This window comes from Schistocerca nitens, chromosome 5 (assembly GCF_023898315.1).
Source record: "Schistocerca nitens isolate TAMUIC-IGC-003100 chromosome 5, iqSchNite1.1, whole genome shotgun sequence".
In the NCBI taxonomy this organism is placed as follows: Eukaryota; Metazoa; Arthropoda; class Insecta; order Orthoptera; family Acrididae; genus Schistocerca; species Schistocerca nitens.
The window spans coordinates 733,251,261-733,264,194 of NC_064618.1; the positions used below are offsets into that span (position 1 = coordinate 733,251,261).

The 12,934-nt window shown below is 41.9% G+C and overlaps 1 protein-coding gene across 1 annotated transcript in view; it reads left to right on the forward strand.

Moving 5' to 3' along the window:
• LOC126259721 (protein tramtrack, alpha isoform-like) overlaps positions 1–12,934 on the forward strand; it is a 332,764-nt gene that overhangs the window by 77,590 nt on the left and 242,240 nt on the right. Inside the window, exon 3 of the mRNA XM_049956700.1 lies at positions 5,860–6,000. Coding sequence (XP_049812657.1) covers positions 5,860–6,000 — 141 coding nt within the window. The remainder of the gene's footprint in view (positions 1–5,859; positions 6,001–12,934) is intronic.

Consider the following 12,934-nt stretch of genomic DNA (forward strand, 5'->3'; position numbering starts at 1 on the left):
ATGGCTGCAGTGTATTCACTGCAGAACTGGTGACCATAACTCGTGCACTTCAGTATATCCGTTCATGTCCCGAGGAATTGTTTCTTCTTTGTACTGACTCCTTGAGCAGCCTACAAGCTATCGACCAGTGCTACCCTCACCATCCTTTGGTGGTGTCCATCCAGGAGTCCATCTATGCCTTGGACCTGCCCCGTCATTCAGTGGTGTTTGTGTGGACCCCAGGACATGTCGGCATCCCAGGCAACGAACTTGCCGACAGGCTAGCCAAACATGCTATGCGGAAACCACTTCTGGGGATGGGCATCTCTGAACCTGACATGCGTTCTGACTTATGCTGCAGGGTTTTTCAGCTCTGGGAGATGGAATGGCATAACAGTACGCACAACAAACTTCGTGTCATTAAGGAGACCACGAATGTGTGGAAGCCTTCCATGCAGACCTCTCGCAGGGAATCAGTTGCCCTCTGCCGGCTCCAAATTGGCCACCCTTGGGTGACCCACGATTACCTCATGTGCCGTGAAGACCCGCCTCAGTGTCGGTCAGCGTCGGGTTGACAGTGGTGCACTGTCCCACTTTGACTGCCCAGCAACGAAATCTTGAGTTACCAGACTCGTTGCTGCTCATTTTATCTGACAACGCCTCACTGGCTGATTGAGTTTTATGCTTTATTTGGGAGAGTGGATTTTATCATTTGATCTAAGTTTTAGCCCATGTCTTTTGTCCCTCTGTGTCCTCCACCCTAGTGCTTTTAGGGTGGAGGTTTTAATGTGTTGCAGAGTGACTGGCTTTTCCTTTTTATTCTCATGGTTGGCCAGCTACTGTAATCTGCTTCCTTGTTTTACTCTCTTCTGTTTCTATCATCTCTTTGGTGTTTTCTTGTTCTCTTTTGTTCCTTTTAGTGTTCGTTGCCTTTCCTTCGTTCTTATGGTTTCTCCTTTCTTTCCGTTTTGTGTTAAATGTCTCATCTGTTTTATTCTCTAACTTACGGCATTGTTTTATTAGGAACAAGGGACTGATGACCTTGTAGTTTGGTCCCTTCCCCCTCTTTTAAACCAACCAACCAACATTTCACAGTACAAACATGAAAAATCTTTGTTAAAATAGATTAAAAATTACTCATGTACTGAAAATACAGCATCAAAAAAGCATAAAAATGAAGTGAGCCTCTATGGCATTGTCAGCCTTTGTCACATAGACCATTTGTATATAGAGTATAAAATACATCATCACATTTTGAGAGCACCTCCTAAAACACATAGATAAATGCAGTCCTCTTAACTGATTTTACAGTTACGTAAAGGACGGGATAAGAACCCTTGATACTAAATTTGGGCGTAGTGCCCGTGCCAGTAATGTACACGTACTGGTCAGAACTGGTGGTTATCAGCTCCACTATATTTACGCAATTTCCAAGGACTACATTTAAGACATGTGCAGGCTTCCTGATACAAAACCTGTTCCAGCGTAGATAAGTAAACTCTTAGGTGTTAATCAAGGTAATGTGAAACGAGGACAATCAGACTTTATTCGCAGTGGTAAAAAACATATACATCTCAGTAAGCTAGAAAATACATTCAAATGCTACACTGCCATGAAAACATATACAGTAACACGGCATAGTTACAAAAGTTCTCAAGCTGTTTGTCAGCGCACAACATAATATCTCTTGTATTGTATTACTTGTAGGATGGGATCTGAAGTGTGAGGCTCATGGAGGCATCATGCCACAAAGCATGCCATAAGGTGTGATGCCTGCATGAGCTCCATACTTCACATGTTGTCTTTTTAAGTTACACAATACTACTAAGAATCCAGAAAACTTTGTAACATGATAAGTTTGTGCTGTGTTGTTGTATATATCTTCATGACCATGTAGCATTAGAATGTATTCTCTAGTTTATTGTGCTTTTTACTGCTGTTAATAATATCCAATTGTCTTTGTCTTCCCATTACTGGAAAGTTAACATGTACGCTGGGAATTGTTTTGTATCAGGATGTCAGAGTGAGTCGTAACCCCTTAACCTAACATTTTTTCTTTTCAAATTATATTGCAAACAATAACATTTTTAGTAGTGAAAAATGTCCATTAACGAATGACATTGCATGTAGATATACAAAGACAGCTTTTAAAGCTTAAAATAATGAGTTACAAAGTTTTGAAGCTCGCCAGTAATAAAATCCCGAGTATACTTCTGCACTCGGCTTCAACTAAATTGTTGTGAAATTTGAAGTTACTTTTTAGTTTCCATGTAGGTATGAAGTCTAACCATGTATTTTACAATGGTTTCCTGTGAACACAAGTCTTGGAAGAGCTGGGTGCAGCACAGTGGATGTATTTATCTCATACCACTAAACTGACTAAACGTCGTGTCTCTGTCTCTAATGAAGTAACATCACATTCTTCATTTTCTGAGCCACTAAATTCAGTGTTAAACTCAGGAGCACTGTAGCCATCCTTTTTCGAAAGCATTGCCCAGAACAGCAATATAGGAGAGAGACTGAAAGCACGTGTTTTGTTATTGAGTATGCAAAGCAGCACACAGTAAAGATGATACCTACTGGCAGTTACCTCAACCAAAATGCAACAGCCAGGCTACGAATGTCGTACCAGAAGCTCTCCAATGGCTGAACATTTAACTGTCAGTGCTGAAATTTATGTAAGCGGGTCTTTATTTTTTCAGTTTTTCGTTGAGTTTCCAAAGCGTACTTGAGATTTTAAGTTTCTGTGAAAATAATACAAACAAAATAACTCTAGAGTTTTAAGTTAAGTGGTTGACCATCCACCTTGGAAATAGTGCAAATAAATTGGTGTCGATTCCTGTCCGTTTCGACCAGTACAGTTTTTATTATTGACATCATCAGGAAGCACAAATTTAGTCTCGTGGCTTTTTATCTGGTTTGTCATATAATGATAAAATTAGTTAAGAGTGTGTTTTATAATGTGCTCTCACAACATGATTATATATTTTATACTTTATACAGAATGTGTATGATACAAAGGCACGAGCCATATAGGCTCAAGTCATAATTATGCTTTTTATTAATGAAACTTCCCGCAGATTAAAACTGAGTGCCAGACCGAGACTCGAACTCAGGACCTTTGCCTTTCGCGGGCAAGCGCTCTACCAACTGAACTACCCAAACACGACTCACGCCCCGTGCTCACAGCTTTACTTCCGCCAGTACCTCATCTCCTACCTTTTTATTAATGTTGATTACTACTTTGTTTTCAACATGTGAGTAATTTTTAGTCTATTTTAACTTGGATTTTTTATACCAGTATTGTGAAATAAGTGTATTTTTGTCAGTAGTATGTCTAACCTTGATGTATATGTTGTTTTCAGCTGTAATTACTCGACAGTGACCAAAGGGACGAATTTGCAATAGTGGAAATTGTAGTAAGTGTGGAGTCAGTGGTGAATATGAAGTAATCTAAAAAATTCACACTTAAATTAATGATCTGTAAGAGAAGTCTGTCTGCAACAGTGACAGTGGCATGAACATGTGGCGTTGGGGTGCATGGCAGTGACTCCCCACGGAAAGGTAGACAGCATAACTATCTTAAACCCATTGTTCCTGGACTGCTATACTGCACTACACACTGCAAAGATGGCAGTGGCTAGCTAGAGCCCCACAGCACGTGACAACCCACTGCTGTGACAGTGCATGGCCTCCCAGGTGCCAGATATGTTTTGCTTTTCTTTGAATCTGCTTGTGGCTCATGTTCAGCAAGAAAGTTGAAACAGCCTTGTGTAGCTGACTAGCCCCTCACAGCCTCCATTAATAAATTCTACAGAAGAAATAAGGTTGAGTATTCACCAGCCAATGTAAATGGCCAGGTGGATATGCGCCCCTCATCTGCAACCAGTTGCTCATAGGACAGACGAGTGGATAGGCAGGGTGCAAGGATTGGATCATGACATTTAGATAAATGGTTAAGTGGAATTCGGTTTGTTGGTGAAATGAGGTAAATTGAGTAGGGACTAAAGTGCCTCAATTAAGTGACTGAACACAGTAACCAGACTTCATTAGGAGACAGAATTTCATGGAACTATGAGTGGGAATGAACCAAATGCACTTAGGAAATGACCGTTTGGTCAAGATTAGTAAATCATGGAGAGTTCTGGGCTCGATTGGATCCACAGGAGCGTGGAACCCTGTCACACAAAGTTCCACATCCCTCTTGATGTATTATTTGGTAAAACTATGCATTCAGCATATTATATTCAGGATAGTGGTAACATTCTATTTGCTAAATATTCATATTGTTATTGAGGAAAGCAAATGAAATGATTAGGAAGTGATCTATCTCCAATAACTTCATCTTCACTTGGGCAATAAACAAATTCTCTTTCCTTTCCTTAGCAAGTAGTTTCTAAAGCCGTATTGGCTTGTAATTTATATTAAGAAAACACAGTAATCCGTATGAAATGACAAGAGTCCTTGAAACAGCCATGGAAATTTACATTCATGAGTAACTGAATTAGACAAACATTCATATTAACATTTAGTACCTCTTTTCACATTGATGGTGTTATCACTGCATGGACTCCTTGAAACACTGGATGAGTTGGGGAGCCATCATGATTTGTGACTGCCCAGCTGCTGCTCGAATCTAATGTGTGCAAAACTGACTTGGTGGCATCCTAGATATGCTCAGTAGCATCAAGGCTGGACGATCTGATGGGCCTCACCAGTGTCCTCAAGTTAATAGAATGTTCCTCAAACCATTCTTGCGTAGTTTCAGATCTACAGGTGGTGCATTGTCTTCTTGAAATTATTTGATGCCTGAAGAGTGCTGTAGACAGACAAATGGATGCACATGGTTGGGTGATGGGTTCCTGCATTGTTGGCTGCTAAGAGACAATGGCAGACATATTGGGTTCCATTTCATTCCATGCTCCACCACGTGCCTGAATGATACTCAGTTGTAAAGTGAGATGCAACACCTTCTGTAGTTCTCCGTTTACTCGTACCATGTCATCAACATGTACAACAACTTGTCTATCCAGGCAACTTATTTCCATGATTTAAGCTGCCAAGGGCAGTGTTCCTGGGCCCATGCCAGTCTCTGTGGTTTGTGGCATGTGGTGATCAGGAGTTCACTTGTGGCATGGTGGGTTCTGTACCCCTCGGCAAACTAGTGGTTGATATCGCTGGTCACTAGCTGTTATTGTCCCACAATGAATTTGATGAGTGATATTTGGTGCAGCATGGTTTATCTACCTGTAGATCCAATCCAGAATGACCTACAGCAACCTGATTAGTAAGCATATTTTTGCCCATGCTACTTGATACTGGCAGCAGCAGCTTTTTCTGAATCAAGCTGCTCGCAGTAAACTCATGATTGTGGCACATAAGCCCATTGCCTGCACTGGACACGCCATCTGGTTGCAGCCAAATTTGCTGATTATCATCTTGTGCACTTGTGATAGACAAGGTCTGATTTCAACCAAGTCACGTGACATTCTGGACTCTTCTCTTCTGCCATGGTGACAAGAGTAAACCTCCCCAAGACACAGAAACTCAAGAGATTAAATACATATTTGTTGAGTTATGTTATGAAGTAAATATTATTTAATTTGAGAATTACAGACTCTTAAGACACATTTAGCAATGATATTTGTAAGTTTAATATTTTTTTACATGTGATGAGAAGTGTTGTTTGTGAGGCTGAAGGATTACTTTTGTGTTGTGGAGGCCCATTTCTACCTTCTATTACCAGCTAAAATTCTTTTGTGGGGGTAAAACTGTAATAATAAAAAATGGGGGTTTGAAAGTTCCTCCTCTTAACACTTGTTTATGCTTCACATATATTTTCGGATGCTTTAGTTATCTGATGCTTTTGTCTTCACACAGATGCTGTTTACAATGAATCCATGCCAGCATCCAATTGTTATTCTGAAAGATGTTAAATATGACGACTTGAAAATAATGGTAGATTTTATGTACTATGGCGAAGTCAACATCTCACATGAACAGTTGCCAGCAATTTTGAAGGTGAGTGTCTTGTATAGTTTTAAAACAAAGGTTAATGTTTATTTAATAAGAAGATTAAAAATGGAAAATCAAATATTTCTTGTTAATGTCTTTTTTAACCAAGTTATACTAAACATTTAACAAATTGCGCACTGTAGATATATTAATTATTTATGATAGTTACCTTGGGCTTGGGAAAGGGGGGAGTGGGGGTTGATGTGAGTAATAGGACAAAACAGGAAAATTCATTCATTTTCCACACTTCCATCTTTGATTGTCTCGTATATTTCTCAGTATAGTGACAAAATTTGCAGTCCATTAGATCAAATTTTAGCTTTTGCAGAAAGCAGCTGGGTAAACTCTTTTGTGACAATATTGTGGGAGATACCTTTTGTTAAGAAAATATTTGTTCTTGTGCAAAACTGTTATCAGTGTGTAGGTCAAGTTCTACATAAATATTTAGGGAGTTGCTGTGCTATATGAAATTGTTGCTGAAGTCTAGTGTGATAACTGCCTGCAAGTGGAATATGAACAAAATTATATGCCCAAGGAAACTTTCTTAATTGATTTCATAGAACCTGGGGAAACCAATGATAAGCATTAACTAACATCCCCCCCCCTGCCCCCACCTTCTCCTCAGGGGGTTCACAGTTCTTTTGTGAGTTTGTGCACACAGAGCCCCGAGCTATTGCAGCCCATTCTTCCTTCCCAGCCTGAATTTCCTTCAGTGTGCTCCTTCACCGCTGCCCTCTCCTCCTCCGCTCTCGGTGTACTGATTTATATAAACCTGGATACCCACCCCTCTTGTCTGTCTTCTTTCATCCTTTTTGGTCCCCCCTTGGAGTTTGACTTCCATTTCTAAATTTTCTGTCTTTAGTGTGAACCATTTGGAGAACAACTCCCACCCTAGTCTTTATGGCATGGATTCCTCTCTTCCCCCCCCCCCCCCCCCTCCACCCCTTACTTCCCTGTCATAGCCCGACTCTGCACCACTAGGTCACCAGCATGTGTAGCCAGTCCATGTGGTGGGGCTGTTATTTACCCATCTGGCTGAGTCCCCTGATAACACAGGGGTCACACTACTGATACCTGAGCTGTTGCCTCCCCATGTATGCCAAGGAGTGCTTTCTTGTCATCCTGGAGCATCAGAAGTCCTGGCAATGGCCACCGTTCCAGATGGTCCTTGTTGTGGGTGGGTGGCTCCCGTGGGGAGAGCCCCTGGCTGTAATGGATGGTATCAGGCTGGATGCTTGGCGCATTAAAGGCATAAAGCTGCAAAAATCTGGCCGTTCCTAAATGGCCATCGGCTCAAGTGTTAAAGGATCATTGAATGCTGCTTTATGGGAACCGGAAGCCTGCCTTTCTATAGTAACATCCTGGGAGGACGGCCAGGCTTGCCATCTTAGGATGAAACACTTTCCCTGCTACCTGGTCTGTACTAGTACATTCACTGCCACAAAGCCATTGCTTTTTGTGGAGAATATTGAGGACAAGTTTGGCAAAGTGGAGTCTCTCAGTAAGGTGCGGTCGGTCTCCATGTTGATCAAAGCTTCTTCTGCCACCCGATATGCAGCTCTTCGAGCTTGTGATCGTCTTGGCGATGTCCTGGTGTCCATTACTTGTCATCAATCTTTGGATATGGTCTAGGGAGTGATTTTTCATAAGGAAACTGCAAACTGATGAACTCTGGACTAGTCTGGAGCAATGCAGTGTTAATTTTATTTGACGTGTGCAGAAGAGTCTTAAAGACAAATGCACTGATGCCAAGACCTTGACTTGATTTTGATTTGATTTTATCAGGGAAGCAAAAACATCGGTCAAGCCCAGTGCTGCCCGAATCGAAACAGAATGTATTGTGTCTTTAGTAAAGCCAACCAATGCCTCTGAACAGTGCAAGGAGATCCTTTACCAGTGCTTTGCTAGACACAATTTCTTCACGTCTGGTTGATTCGAATATTCTGTGACTTTTAATCTCCAATGCCTCGCATTCGAAGATCAAATGTGATGCGGTTTCCATAGCCACACCAATCATCCTACATTTGGGGTCTTCTTCTATTATCCCCATTGTATGTAGGTGTTTTTTTGATATTCCCATGGCCTGTCAATAGTCCAACAATGAGTTTCATTTCTCTCCTGTTCAGGCCCAGGATTGAGATACTTCTCTTAGAACATGGCTTCAGCATCAATTCCTTGCCTTTTTTGTGCTTTTGGATCTTAGCCCAATCTTCTACATGCTGTCTTCTTGTCCACTCACGTAGTTTTATTTTGATTGTTGCCTTGGTGATTGTCAGGACAGGTTCCGGTCCAATAAAAGGTGTCACAGCTCCTATCCAGGTCAACCTATTGGCTTGCTCTGAGTGACCAGGGACCCACAATAGGGTTACTCTATTGCTTTCCCCTAACTCCACAAGGACTTTGTGGCATTCTGCCACGATCTTTGATCTTGTTGCAGAGGCTGCCAGTGCTTTCAGGGCTGCTTGGCTGCCTGAATAAATGAAAATGCTATGACCTCTGTAGCACCTCCATAAATTTTTACCCACGCACACCCTGATACCATATATTCCTGATTGAAACACAGTGCCCATCTTCCCTAGAGAGATTGCACTTTCCAGCCTTTGCTGCACTCCTAATACCCCAGCCCCAACACCTTGGTCTGTTTTCGAACCATAAGTAAACCAGACTATGTCCCCAGTATGATGTCAAATTTTCTTCTCCCAGAGCTCTCTTCTTCCAATTACTACATTGAAAGGCTTGTTGAAGCAGCTGGGTGTTATTATATGGTTGGCAGGCATTTCTCCAACCATACCTATGTCTACTCACTCAGTATTTTAGTGCGAGATCCTGGATACTCCAGTGTGCTCCATCTGCTGCCTCCATCTTTAACCACATGTTTAATGGGGACATGTCCAGCATGGTTCCCATCCCAGCAGTGGGTGTGCTGCTAATTCTGCCTGTAATGGCTAAGCAGGCCAATCTCAGCATCTTAGCAAGCTTCTTAGCAACTACCAGCTATTCTACCTTTTTCCACCACACTGTAGCCCCATAAGTGATCATAGGTTAACTACTGTGTTGTATATATCCAGTACATACTCTTTGAACTTAATCACCGGATTTTACCGCAAGCTCTCCTGATACTCATTAGAGCACCTTTCGCATAGGAACAGGTGCTCCTTATGTGAGGGTTCCATGATAGTTTCTCATTCAGGATTACCTCTAGATATTTCACTATCCCCTTCACTGGTAGTGTTTCATCGAGAAGCTTGAGATTCTGATATGTGTGTCAGATCTGCTTCCTCGTAAATAGTACAACAACAGTATTCTTAGGACTGAGCCTTAGATCCTCTTTCCTGCACCAATTTTGCACAATGTTCAATGCTCCTTGTGCCATAGCTCTGACTGTACTTGAAAATTTGCAAAGATCGTCTGCGTATCTCTGGCAAAAGTACTGTCTAGAGTTTAATTCTACAATGAGTTCATTCACCACAAGGTTTCACAGTGGAGGGGCCATGACTCCTTCTTGTGGATAGGATGGTGGTGTTGATTGCCATTTTTTCTTGCATCATGGTGGCTTCTACCTTTCTACCACTAAGAATGGCTCTAATCCATCTGCAAATTGTCGTCTACAAGCCATGCACCTCTGCTGCTGTAACCATGGATTCGAAGGTCGTGTTGGTAAAAGCTCCTTCGATGACCAAGAAGATGCAGAGGGCTACCTCCTGAAAGTGTAGTGCTTTCTCCACTTTCCCGACAAGTTGGTGAAGTGCAGTTTCACCTGATTTTCCTGACTGGTATGCATTTTGGTTAATGTGTAGTTAACCGCCTCTCCCTAACATGCATGTTGACCAGTTTTTCTAATGTTTTAAGAAGAAAGGAGGACAGACTGATTGGTCTCATATCCATGGCCTTGGTATGTTCAATTCTTCCTGGCTTTGGAATGAAGACAACCATCACTGCCCTCCAGACAGTAGAAATGATTCCTGCCGCTCAGCTATCTGTAAGTAACCTACACAGGGATCTTATTAAGTTCACTCCTGCTTGTTGCAGGAGCGCTGGAAAAATTCCATCTGGGCCAGTTGACTTGAACGGTTTGAATGTTCCCAGCGCTCATTGGATTCATCTATGGTCCACACAGTCTCTGACAGATTCCCAGTTCTCTCTTCGAATACCTGAAAACAAATATCTCCCAGGTTATCTTGTCCTGGTCTGTGTTGTTGTCTGTCAGAGGACATTGAGGAAAATGAATCTTGAGGAGTAGTTCCAGCATTGTATACTTCCTCTTTCCTTAAAGTTCCCCCTGGATTAGTTGGTATCCTAGTGAGGATTTTGTGAAGTCTGGCGTGAACAGCCATACCCTCTATCTCCTCACAGAATACCTTCCATGATGCCTGCTTTGCTTGCTTAATTGCAAGATTGAATTTAACAAGGGCCTCCCTATATTTACCCATTGTCCTTTCCTTCTTGCGAGGTTAAAAGTCTTCGTACCTGTTCCCTCTGTGATTCCAGGTTGTTGTCCCACCAAGATTCATTCCTATTCGTGCACTTTTTCGTGATTGAGCAGTTGTCATGGTATGAGGTCATGATGGCAGTGGTCACTGCCTCTGCTACCTCCTCAAACTCTACTTCCAAAGCTGTTTCAAAGAGGAAGACCACACAGCAGTTCCTTCTCTAAATCCTCACATGAACGAAGAAATGGCTGACATCGAAATAAGTGTCCAAGGAATAGAAAAGCAACTGAAATCACTCGACAGAGGAAAGTCTACTGGACCTGATGGGATACCAATTCGATTATACACAGAGTACGCAAAAGAACTTGTCCCCTTCTAACAGCCATGTACTACAAGTCTCTAGAGGAACGGGGGGGGGGGGGTTCCAAATGATTGGAAAAGAGCACAGATAGTCCCAGTTTTCAAGAAGGGTTGTCGAGCAGATGCGCAAAACTATGAGGTGTGGCTAGAAAAAAACCGGACTAGTACTGGTGAAACAATAAAACGAATGCAATAAGGCTGAAAGTCGCGTGGCCTGTCACGTGACTCTCGCTCCGCCTACTGCTCGAGTTTCATCTGCCTCCTGCGCTCAGTCTGCCTGTGGCATCTGTTTTAAGTAGTTGACGTTTTGTCTGTGCGTCGGAAAATGTTGAGTGTACAGAAAGAACAGCGTGTTAACATCAAATTTTGTTTCAAACTAGGAAAATCTGCAAGTGAAACGTTTGTAATGTTACAACAAGTGTACGGCGATGATTGTTTATCGCGAACACAAGTGTTTGAGTGGTTTAAACGATTTAAAGATGGCCGCGAAGACACCAGTGATGACACTCGCACTGGCAGACCATTGTCAGCAAAAACTGATGCAAACATTGAAAAAATCAGTAAACTTGTTCGACAAGATCGCCGTTTAACAATCAGAGCAGTGTCTGAGTTAACAGGAGTTGACAAGGAAAGTGTTAGGCAGATTCTTCATGAAAGTTTCAACATGAACAAAGTGTGTTCAAAAATGGTTCCAAAGTGTCTCACAATTGAACAGAAGGAACGCTGAAGAATGATTTGTTCTGACATCCTGGAAAACATTGAAAGTGATCCCACCTTCTTACAAAATGTTATTACTTGCGATGAATCGTGGTTTTTTACTTACGATCCCAAAACTAAACGCCAATCGATGCATTGGAAAACTCCTGGTTCTCCACGACAAAAAAAAGCACGAATGTCAAAATCGAAATTCAAGGCAATGATGATTTTTTTTTTTTTTTTTTTTTTTTTTGACATCAAAGGGATTGTGCACATTGATTGGGTACCAGAGGGACAAACAGTGAATCAGCATTACTACATTAGCGTCCTGGCTACCCTACGTGAGCGAGTACGGAGAAAACTGAACGATTTGTGGAGAAAAAAGTCATGGATCCTTCACCAAGACAATGCCCCAGCTCACAGTGCGTTGTCAGTGAAGACGTTTTTGGCAAAACACAACATTCCCATCTTAGAGCATCCACCCTACTCACCTGATTTGGCCCCCTGTGACTTTTTTCTTTTCCCTAAAGTCAAGTCAGCTTTGAAAGGAACTAGATTTGAGACTGTTGAAGCAGTAAAAGAAAAAGCGACGGAAGTAATGTATGGACTTACCGAAAATGATCTGCAGCATTGCTATGAACAGTGGAAAATTCGTATGGAGCGGTGTAGAGACCGAGGAGGAGAGTACATTGAAGGAGATAACATGAAATTGTAAATAATTGTAAATAAATGTTTTTTCCAGCATCAGTCCGGTTTTTTTCTAGCCGCACCTCGTATAGGCCTATATCTCTTACATCGAGCTGTTGTAGAATTTTAGAACATGGTTTTTTGCTCGCGTATCATGTCATTTCTGGAAACCCAGAATCTACTCTGTAGGAATCAAAATGGATTCTGGAAACAGCGATCGTGTGAGACCCAACTCGCTTTATTTGTTCATGAGACCCAGAAAATATTAGTAACAGGCTCCCAGGTAGATCCTATTTTCCTTGACTTCCGGATGGCATTCGATACAGTTCTGCACTGTCGCCTGATAAACAAAGTAAGAGCCTACGGAATATCAGACCAGCTGTGTGGCTGGATTGAAGAGTTTTTAGCAAACAGAACACAGCATGTTGTTATCAATGGAGAGATGTCTACAGACATTAAAGTAACCTCTGGCGTGCCGCAGGGGAGTGTTATGGGACCATTGCTTTTCACAATATATATAAATGACCTAGTAGATAGTGTCGGAAGTTCCATGCGGCTTTAGTAGATAGTGTCGGAAGTTCCATGCGGCTTTTCGCGGATGATGCTGTAGTATACAGAGAAGTTGCAGCATCAGAAAATTGTAGCGAAATGCAGGAAGATCTGCAGCGGATAGGCACTGGGTGCAGGGAGTGGCAACTGTCGCTTAACATAGACAAATGTAATGTATTTCGAATACATAGAAAGAAAGATCCTTTATTGTATGATTA